At 36.8% G+C, this 16,690-nt stretch overlaps 1 protein-coding gene and 1 long non-coding RNA gene across 3 annotated transcripts in view; both read left to right on the top strand.

Moving 5' to 3' along the window:
* The window catches only part of LOC107743599 (sorbin and SH3 domain-containing protein 1-like), a 56,298-nt gene extending 43,569 nt beyond the window's left edge, over nt 1-12,729 (top strand). Inside the window, exons 18-25 of the mRNA XM_016556928.1 lie at nt 771-2,242; nt 3,823-4,017; nt 4,208-4,342; nt 4,577-4,720; nt 6,124-6,222; nt 6,727-6,911; nt 9,950-10,056; nt 10,265-12,729. Of these exons, the coding sequence (XP_016412414.1) occupies nt 771-2,242; nt 3,823-4,017; nt 4,208-4,342; nt 4,577-4,720; nt 6,124-6,222; nt 6,727-6,911; nt 9,950-10,056; nt 10,265-10,332 (2,405 nt within the window). The 3' untranslated portion in view covers nt 10,333-12,729. The remainder of the gene's footprint in view (nt 1-770; nt 2,243-3,822; nt 4,018-4,207; nt 4,343-4,576; nt 4,721-6,123; nt 6,223-6,726; nt 6,912-9,949; nt 10,057-10,264) is intronic.
* Nucleotides 12,730-13,310: 581 nt separating this feature from the next.
* LOC107743546 (uncharacterized) lies at nt 13,311-16,241 on the top strand. 2 transcript variants are annotated; one of them, XR_001640415.1, is made up of 3 exons: nt 13,311-13,730; nt 15,208-15,265; nt 15,953-16,241. It is a non-coding gene; the product is annotated as an uncharacterized LOC107743546 (long non-coding RNA). The 2 variants fall into 2 exon arrangements; XR_001640414.1 differs by lacking the exon at nt 13,311-13,730 and adding an exon at nt 13,805-13,876.
* Nucleotides 16,242-16,690: the final 449 nt, after the last annotated feature.

Here is a 16,690-nt window from a genome sequence, read left to right as displayed (position 1 = left end):
GCTGCTCAATGTGAAAGCACGCACGTGATGGAGATTTACCGCTGATTACAGAACCAGCTTTACTGACAAAATGCGCGTTAAATATCGCATGCGATATATAGATCGCACAAAATATATATATATATATATATATATATAAACTGTCAAATTATGAAACTAGCAATTTGATGAATTTAATGAAGTGAATATTTAGTATCCATGCTGAATTGTCATAGACATTTTTTGTAAGTACCAGATGTACTGGCGTGATTCTTTTAAGCGCAAACCCCACCCAACAGCGATTTCATTGATCAACTCCATCATGCAGTCACCTGTCAAGAAAAGTTCAGACTTCATGGATTTAGAGTTTAGAAAAATCACGGATGAATCCAATTGTGACAGTAATGCTTTTATCTATCAGGCTGTCCTACTGTATGGTAGGTTAGAGTTAGGGGTTAGCATTGGTTTCAGTGTTGCATAGACAGTCAGCCCTGTTATTAACATGACTATTGAAATCTTTAGAATCAGCTATGGGGCAGGGTTTGCAATTTACTGGTTTGGGGAAAAAATCACGCAATGTACTAACCTCAGACTTTACATAATTAAATTAAACCTTCTTGAATGCTCTAGATTGGTTGTACTGATAAAATACACTTTATTTTGAATATTTATTTAGAAATTAATGTGACATTTCTTTCATTATTTGCCAGTTGTGTGGTACTATTGTGTCTTTGCTTGTTGCGAGTTTAATCTAATTCACTGTTTGTTCTGTTACCCTGCATGCCTGCCAGTGGATTATAAAGGTGGGAATGGCTGTATGATTTCATCCTGCTCTTCTGTAAATACTCACTCAGTTCATGCCACTAATGCACTAGCTTTTCAATATAAGACTAAAAAGTCCTTGTCCGCTGCCAAAGCCTGCATCCCTCAAATCCTTCCCTCTAAGTTTAAGCCCAGGCTATCGCCCTCTACCGATGAGAGCCTGGAAAGACGAACCGAGCCGACACAACAGCGGCCTAAGGCACACAGCTGCGAGGATTTGCATCAGGAGACTTGTGGCTCACACAATGGAGATACGACAGATGCCGATCACAGGTTAAATTCAGCTTGCAAGGGCAATGGTTCACCAGAGAGCAGGAACCTGCATAAAAATGCGCCTGTTGTGGGATCTGTGAGGAGCACAGCCGAGTTCTCCACCCTCTATCGGAACATGCACAACATTCAGAGGCCGAGCTCCCTGGGCTCCAGCCCCCATGGTAGTGTCCGTTGCCTGGCTTCCTTTTTTGAGAAGCCGGGGGACGACATTACCCTGGAGAGGACTGAGATCATGCCCCGGGATGCTGTCACGTTTCGGGTGATGGAGTTTGAGCGTATCATTCAGCGTTCGAACTCTGCGCCCACTCGTTCTGCCTCAATGCCCATACTCCCTAGTAACCCAAGTCCTTCCCACAGCCCTACACCGACCTGCTTCCTCCAGTCTGCTCTGTCAGCTGAGACTCTAGTCTTGCCAGGGCCTGCAAACACTGAGGACTGTCCAGCCATGAATACAGAGGCCCAGACCCCCAAAGAGGAAGCTTCTGTATTGTACGAGTGCCCGAACACCTCAAGAACTGACTTCCCTTTGGATCTAAATGAGGGCAAATCAGAAGAGAAAAACAGTTGCATTCATGATCCTGCCAAAGAGACGCCCTCCGGTGGTACCTCAGAACCCACAGGTCACCATCACCATGATCACTTCCCCTTCCACACCAAACAAAGCAAGTGTAAAGGCACCTGCCCGGCCTCCTACACACGGTTCACCACAATTCTCAGGCACGAGCGCCAACAGGCCAACACCCAGCAGCAGGAGAAGAAGTGCACTCCCCCAAGGAACTTGCTTCTGATGGGACCAGCCCCTTTCTGCTTAAGGAGGTCCCTACACAGTCAACAGGCCATAAAGACTTGTGCACTCTCTGCCATGAAGCCCATGACCGGAGATCTCATCTCGGCCAAGCTGAAGCCTATGATTCCCCAACGCCTGTCCTCTTTGGAGGTGCTGGAGAGGCTCAGTAATGGAGAGAGCTCTCCCTGTGAGGGGTGCAACTCGGATGACCTCATGGATGTGGAGGGCTCAGAAGCCAGTAAAGATCACTCTGAAGGTGGCTATAATGAGAGTGTCATGAGTGTCAGATTGTCCACACTCATGTTCGGGCATGATTCTGTGTGTGATCACTCATCTTCCTCCAGCCTTTCTTTCTCCTGTCTGCTCCTCTGTCATCACAGAGTGACTTTACTTTTTCCATTTCTGCTGTGTGCCGACTTTGTGTGGTTTGTAACCAGATTGGCATATTATCCATTTCTGTTGTGTAGTGTAAAAGTCATGTCACTTTTTTTTTTATTCTCAGACTTTCATTTTTTTCATTGTCTTTTTAATATATTGTCCAGAATTAGCAACAAACCAAGACCAGACTTTTAAAAAAAAATTTTTCCAAAGGGATTTCTTTAATAAAGTTTAAGCTAAGTTTTTATTTTAAGCAAAAATGTATTTGAAATTCAGACAAAATGACAAAGGTACAAGAAGGTACTTAAGTTGTTTTGTAAGGGAATGATCTATGCATCCCATGAAACACTGAGAATTATGTAATTGAATCATAAACAGTAGTATAATATTAAACTTTGACTTATAGTCATAGATTATATGCTATATTTTAGGTTTATTGTAAAATATTCTAAATAATAATTAAAGTTAATGTTCTCTATGAGCAAAATGAATAGAATTTTTACTTGTGTAAAATGACTGTTGCACTCATAATGATAAGGAATTTTGGTACTGGATTCTGACCGACTTGTCATTTAGCTTCTTGTCAGCTTGAGAAAATATTCAGGCCTCCCATGTTATTCTTGAACAGATGCAGTATGTACATTAAACAGACATTTAACAGTGTTTCTTACCCATAGAAATAGCATCTTACTGCAAAGCCTTGTAAATTACAGCTTCACAGATTTGATCTGAAATAAAAAAGTCAAATTCCACAAAATAGTGTAACCCAAACATGAGTCTGTTTTTACTCTGTTTAAGCGTCTGGACCATTTTTTTTTATTACATGTTTGTGTCTTAAGTTTTGATTGCCAGAACTGCATTATACATATTACACTAGTCATTTTTGAAAAGAATGTCTGAATGTTTTGTATTTTTACCATATTTTTTTTTTTCTTGATGCATGCATCCTTTTATTTTGACAGACCACATTATCTTTGTTGTTTTCCATGAACAACATGTAAACATCCTTAAAACAAGATTATTTTGTTTGTGAAGAAAAATTGATAGTATGACTTGTTTTCAAAGAGTATATTTTGAAATTAAGTAGAATTTTCTGCCCCACTGACAAATTGATTGAGGTTTGATCATAAAACAGTAAAAAGAAACTTTAAATAAAATGTTCTCTGAAAAAACAAAAAAAAAAACGTTATTCTACAACAAATGTATCTTGTAAGCGTTTGAGAGAGGCAGGGCATAGAGGACCTACAATAATGTACAGTATTTGAAAAATAATGTGTTTTTTGAACATTAAAGCATGTCAACATATTCTGTTACACCAAATACACAAAATAATGATCTTTAAAAAAGCATCATATGACCCCTTTAGTATTTTTGTGAGGAAACTGTGATACATTATTTAAAAAATTCTTAAAAATAGAAAGTTCAAAAGAACAGCATTTATTTGAAATATAAATCTTCTGTAAAATCATAAATGTCTTCACTGTCAATTTTGACAGAAATTTAACGCATAAATAAATAAATATGTGTGTGTTGTCTATGTGATCTCTGCAGGAACTAATTCCAAATCTTTTGTCTACCTGTAGGGGGAGCGTATTACACTGATTCGCAGAGTAGATGAGAACTGGTATGAAGGCAAAATTTCTGGCACTAACCGGCAGGGTATCTTCCCTGTCACCTATATAGAGGTGCACAAGAGACCCCGAGTGAAAAATGGAGTGAACTACCCTGATCCCCCTATCAGCCAGTCACCTTATCGGAGCACTAATGCCTCTCCACAGGTAAAGACCCGACAAAATCCTTGGCCCTTGGATAATTTTTTTTCAACTCATGTGAATTGTTTTCATTTTCCCATTCGTTTTTATTTATTATCTCGTACAGTTGTTCTCACTGTTTCACCTCTCCATTTCCTCCTTCCTCTTTATTGTTTCCTCTCATTTCTCCTGACACCCGGCCTTGCCCTCCAAAAAGCCTATTCGTAATCGGCTCACCACCTCCCCTCTCCCTCTCCCGCGGTCTCCCCGCCGCTCGATCTCCCCTGAAGTCCACGCCGTCTCCAATGAGTGGATTTCGCTCACTGTGGGCGGGGGGGTGCTGGGCTTGAGGGTTGGCTTACTGGGGGCAACAGGCTGGATCAGGAGTTCCAGGAAGGGGATGGGGCTGAAATAGACAGGGCTGGCAGCCTCCGCAAGGCTCTTTACAGCAGGAACAATAGCCCAGCAGAGGTATCTTCTGCATGGTGTGGTGTGTTTGTTAAAGATGCCCATCATACGGTGCCTGAGCTCACGGGAGGACACTGTTTCCATTGGCACAAGTTGTAGATCTAACATGCTGAAATAGGAAATTATGTCTGACCCATCTGGTTATTGGCTTACTGGGGGCAACAGGCTGGATCAGGAGTTCCAGGAAGGGGATGGGGCTGAAATAGACAGGGCTGGCAGCCTCCGCAAGGCTCTTTACAGCAGGAACAATAGCCCAGCAGAGGTATCTTCTGCATGGTGTGGTGTGTTTGTTAAAGATGCCCATCATACGGTGCCTGAGCTCACGGGAGGTCACTGTTTCCATTGGCACAAGTTGTAGATCTAACATGCTGAAATAGGAAATTATATCTGACCCATCTGGTTATGCTAATGAGTTTCAATCACACTTTTGAGGCTTCCACGCTATTGAGAGAAACACAAATGAAAAGGAACTGTTGCATGAAACTCTAACAATTAGCATGAAGCTTGGATGTTGATATTTTTTTGTTTGTTGCCCATTATGAAATCATGCATGTTTGATACAGATCTATAGATAAGAGTGTGTATTTTACCATGTCAAACTCAAATGGCACATTTAAAAGAATAAAGGACCCCTAAATCTAATGGCAGTTTGACCAATTTAGATTGTAAAATGGATTGTCAGGCCAGTGAAAGGGTTAAATTCTTTGATAAGAACAAATAATATTTTGACTTCTAAAGGCACTTTCTGTATTTGTCTAATTAATGACTTATTTGGAGGCTTTTTTAAAGCAAATATTGATATATGTGATGTATTCTGATTGATTTAAGCATATAATGTAGTTAATCAGAAAAAAAAATATTTATTGACAGCCCTGATTTATATTAATAGTGGTGGTTAATTCTGTGTAATTGTTTGAATAATTCTTGTATTTTGTATCTGTGTTCAAATGACAAATATGTACTGTATTAGGTTATAAAAATATATGTTCAACTGTACACTGCTGTACAGTTTGTGGCCAGTAAGATTTTTAAAAGAAATTAATACTTTTATTGAGCAAGGAGGCATTAAATTGATTTAAACTGCCAAGAAACTTTTACATTGTTACAAAATATTTCCATTTTAAATAAATGCTGCTTTGCCATCACAGGAATAAATTACATTTTAAAAGATATGAAAATAGAATAGTTATTTTAGATTGTAATATATTTAACAATATTACCAATTTACAGTATTTATGATCAAATAAATGCAGCCTTGGTGACTTATTTAAAAAACACAAAAAAGTCTTACCGGTGCGGCTTGTGAACGTTAGTGTGTGAGCTAGGTACACTAGAAATATAAGCTATTCTAAAGACTTTTTCCACTAGAGGGAGCATCCCAGCATGATGTCACGCTGTTTCAATGTTTGATTGAAGTTTTATAGGAAATGTGGTGACTGCTACTAACTCAGTCGTTTTCCAGTCCCTTATGTGTTTAATGTACTGTAAGGTTGTACTGCAGTCCTCTGCAAATAATAACGGACTGATCAAATGGCAACCATACTGCTCTTTGTGCAAATTTCAAATTTGAACCCAAACCTCATGGATGAACATGAACCGTTGTGCACACACACACACACATATATGATATATGTTTAATTTGATTCACTTTTTTTTTTTTCACAGCCATTAAGAAATGATGTAGAATATTATGGGCGATCTTCAAGAAGTCCTGTCATGCTGTTTGACATCCAAGACAACAACATGAATGCCAATTCATTCACGGTAAATTAACTTTCAAGAGGTTTTAATTACTCTTAGATGCACATACTGCTCCATACTTCTTTCTTGATGTCATCTATATTGATTGAATATGAATGATGAATATGAATATGTTTCATATTCTGTTTTGATTCATCTTTATGAAACACATCACAGTCAATCACAAGGCTCATCTTTATTTTATTTGATGTCTAATCCTGAAACTCACCCATATAATGCATGACAAATCTCTGTACCCTGCAAGTAAGCCTGTCCTACATGATTGTGGCATATGTTTCGCTCCTTCCTCATGCACTCACTCTGTTGTCTTACTCTTCCATGCTTATCCTCTGGACACTACCATCCTTTCCGGCTTTCCTGGTATTAATGGACATTCCCTTCTTTCTGCCCTGTTACTATCTTCTCTAACCACACCACCCCTTCCTCAAACTCAATTTTCCATCTGAATGACTGACCCTACTTCCTGGTTTGTGGCCACCTATCGGGCCGACCCTCTTCCACCAATAGGAGGCAGTGTGTAATGAGATCATGAATATTGCAGAGACCTCAGTGAGGTACTGCAGCACTTTGTCACGCCCTATAGACTCCGCCCACCGACTCCTGCCTCCTCCCAGTAAACACTCTCTCATCATTTCCCAGCAACCCCTGTCCCAGAGCAGCAGTCCCGAGGCTGGACGCATGAGCTGTGGGATGTAAGTATGATCTACCTCAGTGTGTTTTTGTGTCCATGCACCTGTAGTTTTCACTGACCTGCACCTTAAAAATGGGACATCCCTCAGGAACTCTCAAGAGCACTGTTAAACCATATTTACAGATGGGCTATTATAAAAATTCAGAGTTTTGAATTATGCTAAATATTAAAATATAGTCTTCAAGTCATACTTTTGGACCATAAAATGTATTTTTTTTCTACAAGCTCGCATTTAAGGCACACTTTTATAGGTATAATAGGTAGTGAAAAAAGTATAAGTAGTAACAGTTTAACAACAGTTTGCAAATAAAAACGAAATGATGACCTCAAGTGATTTATTTTATAAACAACAAAGTTGTTAAATTTAAGAAATTAAGTTAGTTAAATTATATATAGTACTGTTCCAAAGTCCGGGGTGGGATTTTTTTTTTTTAAAGAAGTCTTTTATGTACGGAGCCCCCAAGGGCACATGGTAATGAAAAAAACAGGAGGAAAAATGATGTATTAATGCTTTTGCGTTCACTTGCAACACCTGTGCGTTTTCTTGCAAAGCATTTGCGTTCTCTTGTAAAATTATTGTGTTCCCCTGAGAAACTTTTCCTTCACTCACTAAAAGCACTGAAATATAGAGTTTCCTATGACCTCATATTATTTCCATCACAAGTTTTGCAAGCGAACTCAAAATTTCCCAAGAGAATGCAAAAGTTTTTTTTTGAGAGAACGCAAAAGCATTGAAATATAGTTTTGCTCACCAAGGGTGCATTTATTTGATCAAAAATCAGTAATGAACAGTAATATTGTGAAATATTATTACAATTTAAAATAACAGTTTTCGGTTTAAATATTTATTAAAATGTAATTTATTCCTGTAATGGCAAAGCTGAAATTTTAGCATCATTACTCCTAGAATATTATGGGCGATCTTCAAGAAGTCCTGTCATGCTGTTTGACATCCAAGACAACAACATGAATGCCAATTCATTCACGGTAAATTAACTTTCAAGAGGTTTTAATTACTCTTAGATGCACATACTGCTCCATACTTCTTTCTTGATGTCATCTATATTGATTGAATATGAATGATGAATATGAATATGTTTCATATTCTGTTTTGATTCATCTTTATGAAACACATCACAGTCAATCACAAGGCTCATCTTTATTTTATTTGATGTCTAATCCTGAAACTCACCCATATAATGCATGACAAATCTCTGTACCCTGCAAGTAAGCCTGTCCTACATGATTGTGGCATATGTTTCGCTCCTTCCTCATGCACTCACTCTGTTGTCTTACTCTTCCATGCTTATCCTCTGGACACTACCATCCTTTCCGGCTTTCCTGGTATTAATGGACATTCCCTTCTTTCTGCCCTGTTACTATCTTCTCTAACCACACCACCCCTTCCTCAAACTCAATTTTCCATCTGAATGACTGACCCTACTTCCTGGTTTGTGGCCACCTATCGGGCCGACCCTCTTCCACCAATAGGAGGCAGTGTGTAATGAGATCATGAATATTGCAGAGACCTCAGTGAGGTACTGCAGCACTTTGTCACGCCCTATAGACTCCGCCCACCGACTCCTGCCTCCTCCCAGTAAACACTCTCTCATCATTTCCCAGCAACCCCTGTCCCAGAGCAGCAGTCCCGAGGCTGGACGCATGAGCTGTGGGATGTAAGTATGATCTACCTCAGTGTGTTTTTGTGTCCATGCACCTGTAGTTTTCACTGACCTGCACCTTAAAAATGGGACATCCCTCAGGAACTCTCAAGAGCACTGTTAAACCATATTTACAGATGGGCTATTATAAAAATTCAGAGTTTTGAATTATGCTAAATATTAAAATATAGTCTTCAAGTCATACTTTTTGACCATAAAATGTATTTTTTTTTTCTACAAGCTCGCATTTAAGGCACACTTTTATAGGTATAATAGGTAGTGAAAAAAGTATAAGTAGTAACAGTTTAACAACAGTTTGCAAATAAAAACGAAATGATGACCTCAAGTGATTTATTTTATAAACAACAAAGTTGTTAAATTTAAGAAATTAAGTTAGTTAAATTATATATAGTACTGTTCCAAAGTCCGGGGTGGGATTTTTTTTTTTTAAAGAAGTCTTTTATGTACGGAGCCCCCAAGGGCACATGGTAATGAAAAAAACAGGAGGAAAAATGATGTATTAATGCTTTTGCGTTCACTTGCAACACCTGTGCGTTTTCTTGCAAAGCATTTGCGTTCTCTTGTAAAATTATTGTGTTCCCCTGAGAAACTTTTCCTTCACTCACTAAAAGCACTGAAATATAGAGTTTCCTATGACCTCATATTATTTCCATCACAAGTTTTGCAAGCGAACTCAAAATTTCCCAAGAGAATGCAAAAGTTTTTTTTTGAGAGAACGCAAAAGGATTGAAATATAGTTTTGCTCACCAAGGGTGCATTTATTTGATCAAAAATCAGTAATGAACAGTAATATTGTGAAATATTATTACAATTTAAAATAACAGTTTTCGGTTTAAATATTTATTAAAATGTAATTTATTCCTGTAATGGCAAAGCTGAAATTTTAGCATCATTACTCCAGTCTTCAGTGTCACATGATCATTCAGAAATCATTCTAATATGCTGATTTGCTGCTCAAAAACAATTAATTTTTATATTATATTTTATATTTATTTTTATAACAAAAGTGCTAGTGACGACAAATTTATTTAGCCTTGTTTTAGGTAGATATCTATTAAGCATTCATACAGTACACATAACTGTATTTCATGTAACTGTGGAGTGTCAACTTTTTATGAGCTGTCTGACTGCAGGCACAGTGAACTCTACTTAACATGGTGCTCTGCCAAGTGTGCCATGTGACATTATATATATGTGTCAGACAGAAAAAACTGTGTGCAGCATTTTTAATTTAAGCCCATCAACTATTTCTTTTTCAGCTAAACAAGCCTTTACATTTGGTCAATAGTGTGATTTGTGCAGTAGTTTCCTGCACCCTCTCTTTCTATGTGTAATGATGTGTTGTGTTCTGTTGTAGATTCCAGGCTCTGTACAGTTACATGCCTCAGAATGAGGACGAGTTGGAGCTGCAGGAAGGAGACCTGGTCAGTGTCATGGAGAAATGTGATGATGGCTGGTTTGTGGGTATGTGTCATTGATCATTGTATTGATTCTCCATTAAGTCATCTCTCCCATACTAAATCCATATATATATATATATATATATATATACGAATCTACAGTGCTACTGAATCAATCCATTTTAACCAAGATTTTAGAGCTCTGTCGTTCTGGAGTTGTATGTTTTCCTTTTATTTGTACCAGACTCTTATGTATTTGCTTCTCTGTGCAGGTACATCCAAGAGGACAAAACAGTTCGGCACTTTCCCAGGAAATTATGTGAAAGCTGTTCATTTGTGACATGATACATTTGAAGAAATGACGGTTTGTATGAAGAGATTCTAACTATGCTTAAGCGGCTTGATCCGTTTGGGACACTCTACCTGTTGACGTCAAATGAAGACTTTTTCTCCCCTCCAAAATTTGGTCTTTCCCAGATGAATGTCCAGGTATGTGATCAGTTAGGTGTGCGGCATGTCAGCAAAGAACATGCGGTTCAACTGTACTACAGTGGCAGCATTTGTTGAAGGATTTAGAAGAATGCATTGTTTTTGCTTTTTGAAAATGCTCAGACTCAGCTATAAGCCATTAATATAAAATATATCAGACTTGGAAAAGGTGTTTAAGTTTACAGCTGTGAATTGTACTGAAGTACAACTTCATCACATACCTGACATTACTGAAAAACATGAAATTCTACCATTTATTTTTGCTATAAATGTTTGATGGACTTGGAGTGTTACCATTAGAGATGACAGTGTATTTAAAGCACCTGAAGATGTCTGTATTAAGGGTTAATGGTCAGAGAAGCTGTAAAAGGATCATAGAAGTTAAGTTTAGCCATTTAAAAAAGTGTTTCAATTTCAATTTACACTCCCATTGTGTAAAAAAAAATGCATATTTATGGAACTTTTTTTTTTTTATCATACTCTCATGAAGAGTATGATGTAAATTTCTCAATGGGGGCTCAATGGATGAGACAACATTAGTATTTGCAAATCCAAGCAAAGCCATTTGTAGACATCAAAATGATGTAAATCAGTGTTGGTCATGTTAAGGAGGAAAACGTCACAGCACTTACTGTATGCTCAGATTTTATTGACATAGAAAATTAACACTTTACAGTATGGTCTGATTTGTTAACATTTGTTAATTGGATGAGATGTTAAACCGAGGTCCTGACTCTGTGTGGTCATAAAAAGTCCCAGGATGTCCCTTGAAAACAGTAGGTGTGTTTAGGAGTTTAGAGAAAAGCGCTATATAAATGTGACAAATTATTATTATTATTTATTTTAATGCATTAGTTAACATGAACTAACCGTGAGCAACTATTGTTAACAAATGAAACCTTATTGTAAAGTATTACCAAATTTCTGTTCAAAAGATTACGATGGAGTGACCAACTCTAGAAACTCCGGATCTACCAAGCTTTTTATTTGGTAACAAAAAAGAATCAAGCTTTAAGCGCTATGTAAAGTTGTGAGGTGAAGGGCTACAACTAAACCGCACTAAACAGATCTGAACATATTTAGATGCTTTGCCTCAAAACATACAACAAATATTTATTTGCCTGAGTAATGCATATTTTGCTCTTTCAGTCATCCATTTTTGAATTGGTTGTTCTGAAGAGTGTATTACGAGTCTGAGGTGCAGTATTTACCTCTGTTAACAAGCCTTGATAACATCTTAACCAGGTACCATTTGACAGTGACATTTACATAGTGTTATGCCTGGTAATATGGTTGCATGTTGGGAATCGATGATCCATATAAGATTGCCGTACCTCATTTTCAAAGTGCCATTCACAGTAGAGGATGCTACATGAGGACTGTTGTGTTCATTTAGTTAGGTAGTCTCCATTGATTAGCTTGTGGTCTTCCTTAACTGAATGTAGTTCACATCTACTCCAGGTTGTAGATTTGCTTTTGCTTCCTTTTTTAAGAGGTAGAATTGCAAATTTGAAGATGAAATTGTGTCTTTTTGAATCTCCCCTTTAGTTATATACGGTCCATTCCATTTAATGCCAGAGAACGTGCTGCTAGAGAGCATGAGGGTCGTCTGAGACTCTTACGCTTACCAGCCTTCTGTCCAATTCAAAACGAGAATTAGGAAAAGATCACTTGGACAGAAATGAGTCATTTAAAGTATCTAGATAATATATTTTTCATTTTTTTAAACCAGTGGTTGTTGCTAAAACCTTTGTCAATAAGTAATCGCATAGAAGATCAACAAGAAATTAAAATACGTATATGTGATCTCTATTGAATATGAACTTAAAAATGTGTTTCAAGACCGTTCGTTATAAGATAGCGTAGCATATCTGAATGTAGTGCTCTGAGAAACTTTTAACTTGGATGTGAACACAGTTAAAATTCACAGTTTTCCTGTTCTGTCAGAGTTGTAAATATGTAAAGTAAAATGAATGAAAGTGACCGAAGTTGCAGCAACCTCTATGAATATTACAGTTTATATTAAATGAAGAATATTAGGAAAGCACAGAGATTTGCTTAACACAGGCCGTCTCATATGATTGAAGGAGTGATTCTGACACTGTTGGGATTGAAATGCCTTTCTGTCTCATGGCTTCATTGAACTGTGCCTCGTTTTATTTTATTTTGTTTTATTATTATTATTATTGCCTTGAGGTAAACACGTTACTTTTTAAGGACTTTTCAAAGTAAGTTTTAGTGTGTCACAGGAGACAATTACCAAGTTCATTGCTGCAATCACATGAGTTATTCAAGAGTGTGAGATGACACCTGAGATGTTTTATGTATAATTATTACTTTGTGGTCTGTATGCAGAGGCGAATTTTGCATTTTTTGTTTGTTTTTGTTTATTTGCAGTGCTGTTACAATTACAATGAATTTAAAACACTAGTTACTGCTGTGATTTCCTCATTATGCAATATTTAATAAACAATATTACAGCTTTTGACTGACTTATGTTTGTTGTGGTGATGTGCATGGCCTGTGCAAATGCTACACAGTCAGTTTGATGAAGTAACAGTGAAAAATATCAGTTTAAACCCCATATCTTCTCACCAGTTCAAAACATACCTATAATTAATGGAAGCAAGAAAAGCTGATCTTTTTGTACTAAGGAAAAAAGCAGCTGTATGTATAGCCTTGTGTATTTTTTCGACTTTGTTTGGAGACTCTTAAGTGAGTGGAATTCACTGACTAGTACACGTGCATTTGTTGCTGTCGTTTGGATTTGTTTTTGTACCCGCTCACTTACACTCCCAGAACAGATGTTTGTGGGGAGCATGGGAAAAAACTAAACAAAGTCAATTTTGCTGTATTAGAAGTCTGAAATAATTTTTCAAGAGAAAAAAACAACAACACACATGCAGTTGCTTTGACACAGTCAATGTCACAATGTAAAAAAAAAAAAAAAAACCTTAGATGGTTTTGGATACCAGGCCATATTCCAGATCAACTAATTATAACTTGCCCCACACTCCACCTAATTTAATACATTCATTGCAATACCACGTAATGCCACTAGGGAGCAGCACAGACAAAGGAATATCCTCCTGCGTTTAAAAACAATCTCATCTGACCGCCTCTGTCAAGACGTGAAAACTTGTCATGAAACACAAATTAGAAGCTAACAGAAAAAATAACACTTTCAAAAAACAATGATACATTTACACAATAAGGAGCAACATGATCCCAGTGAAGCATAAACACAAGGTAAGTGTGATGCTGTCAGTCCCAGATGTTTGCAATTAACCTACTGCACACTTGAAAAGGTAAATTGAAATGAGTAGGAAAACACTCAGTAGGACGCTGATTATGTGACACGGAAACAACTAGCATCTAATTTTCCCCAACCACAGGTGGTAAATTCTGTTTGTTTAATTTAGTCATTTAACACCAATTGTGTTTATATTTGTTCACTGAGGATTCTGTTGAAACAGTAGGGGACAACCAGTATAAATGTTATGTATAAACTGACTAAATGTAAATGTTTAACAGCATTCACTAACAGTAGTCAAAGATTACTTTTCTTTTTTTGCTCATTTGCAATAGAGGAAATTCTAGATTCTACAGAAGCCTGTGGTGTTTTTAGAAAGGACAATATTTTTAGTGGTGTTTTATGCCCTAAACATATTCAAAATTTTATTAAAAATAATAATTAAATGTAAAAAGGTAATATCTTATGCTTACATAAAGCTTAATCAAGTCTCAAGTTAACGGAACAGCTTGGAATGTCTCAGCAGCTCAGCAAAATGTTGACTTGTTAAGTTTTAACAAGGAATTCCAAATACTGACCTACTTGAGCTCCGCTTGAGTCCGAATTGTTCATTTAAAGCTCAGAGGGGTTGCTCTCTGCATAATGTTTATCTTTTTCAGTTGAGGAAGCACACTTGTTTCATGGTGCTGGGTAGATGTTGTAATGTCGACTCTCCATACTTTGATCTTACGGCACTGCACTGATCAAATACACTGAATGCATCCAGGCTAATAATCTTTACTTAATTATTTATTTTTTTCTTTTGTAGTCTGGGTGATTGATCAAAAATGTCAAAATGTTAATTGCTGTAGAGGTGCTGTGCTCAGCAGGGGTTCAGGAATCACTATTGAATAATCCGCTCCCTCTGCAATAAAAAGTGGAGAGAATTTTATTTAATTTTTTTGCCTTTTTGGAGAGGCAGAAAACTCTCAGATTCCTCCTCGTCTTTGCTCTGCTGCATGGTTTCAACTACAATGGGTTTTACTGTTTTATAATGCAGAAGAAATATTACAAGGACACACAAATCTTAGAAGCTTTTGACAATTTTTAATTGTTAAAAGTGTGTGAACTTACTCTGTATAGCATATTTGTCTTCATATATACAGTACACAGCCTGTCCTTAATTTGAAACAAAATGAAATAAATAAATAAATGAGAGGAGGGCAACTAAGGAGACACTAACTAGGAACAGTTGCAAAAACTTTTCTTTTCCTAATAAAGAATTAAACTTTCAGAACATAATTATTCATCCATCAATTCCCATGGCTGGAATATTTTAACAGCGTTCCTTCATTTCCATTTTATAATATCATCACTGCTCTATTCACAAACAAAAGAGAAGCAAACAAAAATTTGAGGATATTTTTCACAAATCAGCAGGAACATTGTGATCTTTTTTTGAAGAAACATGAATATAGTCATTTTATCTTCCAGATCCACCAATTAGCCTTCACATAAAAACCTGAAATGAAGCGACTGAAGACATGAAGGGGTAAGATTAATTTTAAGTTGAATTCCACAAATGTAGTGAAAACAGGTGTATTTGGTTAATTTAATATGTTGATTTTTGCCATCATACAGTATATTTCTGTTATATTTTCCATCTGTCTTCCTATACTGAAGACAGTTTATGATGTATTACCATTAACTACCATTAACTAATGCTAATTAGTTAACTCTTATCATTATTAATTAATAGTGGGTTAAGCTTATCAGAACTCTTTGAGAATTTTTCATTTAATCACTCGACACCATATTGTTTCTATTGTTTGTTCAGTGAGGAAACAGGACAACCTACATAAATGTTATGTACTGTATGTACTCTAGCTAAATGTCACTAAAATGTAAAATGTTTTCATCTGCTAAACAACATTTTTTAAATCAATTAATCTTTATTCATTAATTGTTGATCAAAATGATCAGAACATGCAGAAAGGAGTATTTGTTTTCTGTCTTGGTACAAGAAACAGCTCATTACTACTTATGTTAAATAACTTTTAGGTTTGTATAAAGGCTACAATTAATCACATAGGACAAACTGATAGAATCTAGCAAAATGAATGAATGAACTAGCTGAAAGCCTCAAGAAATTCAAAATAACATAAATTAAAATACAGTTAAAATGTAATGTTATAATTTCAGCATCTCTGTAAAATCTTATTTGGGATTTTACCCGTAGTGCAGGACGTCCTCTTTAATGGAGGCCCAAGCCATGCGTGGTGTGGTGAAGCTGGCGGCCCAGTCCCCTGTGGAGGACACAACAATAGCTCCTCCGCATCCCTTCACTCTCTCTCCCATGTACTGAAGTGAGGCGGCGGCTGTGGCTGATTTCCCTGCATTTCACAAAGAAAACACTCAAGTATGTGACAGTGTCAGCAAAGTTAGCAGTAGAAGTTTATCTGGCTGGCAACAGCTGACCATGTATTTTTGCTGTACTTCCTCAGAAACATTTCCGGTTAGAGTTGCACAATGTGAACTGCATAAATAAAATGATAGAGATTCTAAAATCGTTAAGGTTATATAAGGCCGTACACATCTATTAATCTGGCATCACCTGTTACTACCATTGTCCACCCTTAATACATTTATTCAGCCAGGATGCATTAAATTGCTCAAAAGTGACAGTATTTTACATCGTTACAAAAAGTCTAGTTCAAATAAATGCTGTTCTTTGAGCTTTCTGTTCATCAAAAACTTTTCCACAAATTTTTAAGCAGCACAACTGTTTTCAACCGTGATAATAGAAATGTTTCTGGAGCAGCAAATCCGCATATTAGAATGATTTCTGAAGGATCATGTGACTCGTCTGGAGTAATACTGCTGAAAATTCAGCTTTGCCATCACAATTATATTTTAAAGCATTAACATAGAAAACAATTATAAATTTCAATAATATTTCACAATATCACTGTTTTAA

This window comes from Sinocyclocheilus rhinocerous, unplaced genomic scaffold (assembly GCF_001515625.1).
Source record: "Sinocyclocheilus rhinocerous isolate Xijiao unplaced genomic scaffold, SAMN03320098_v1.1 scaffold677, whole genome shotgun sequence".
Taxonomy (NCBI): Eukaryota; Metazoa; Chordata; class Actinopteri; order Cypriniformes; family Cyprinidae; genus Sinocyclocheilus; species Sinocyclocheilus rhinocerous.
This window is presented reverse-complemented; position numbering and strand designations above follow the sequence as displayed.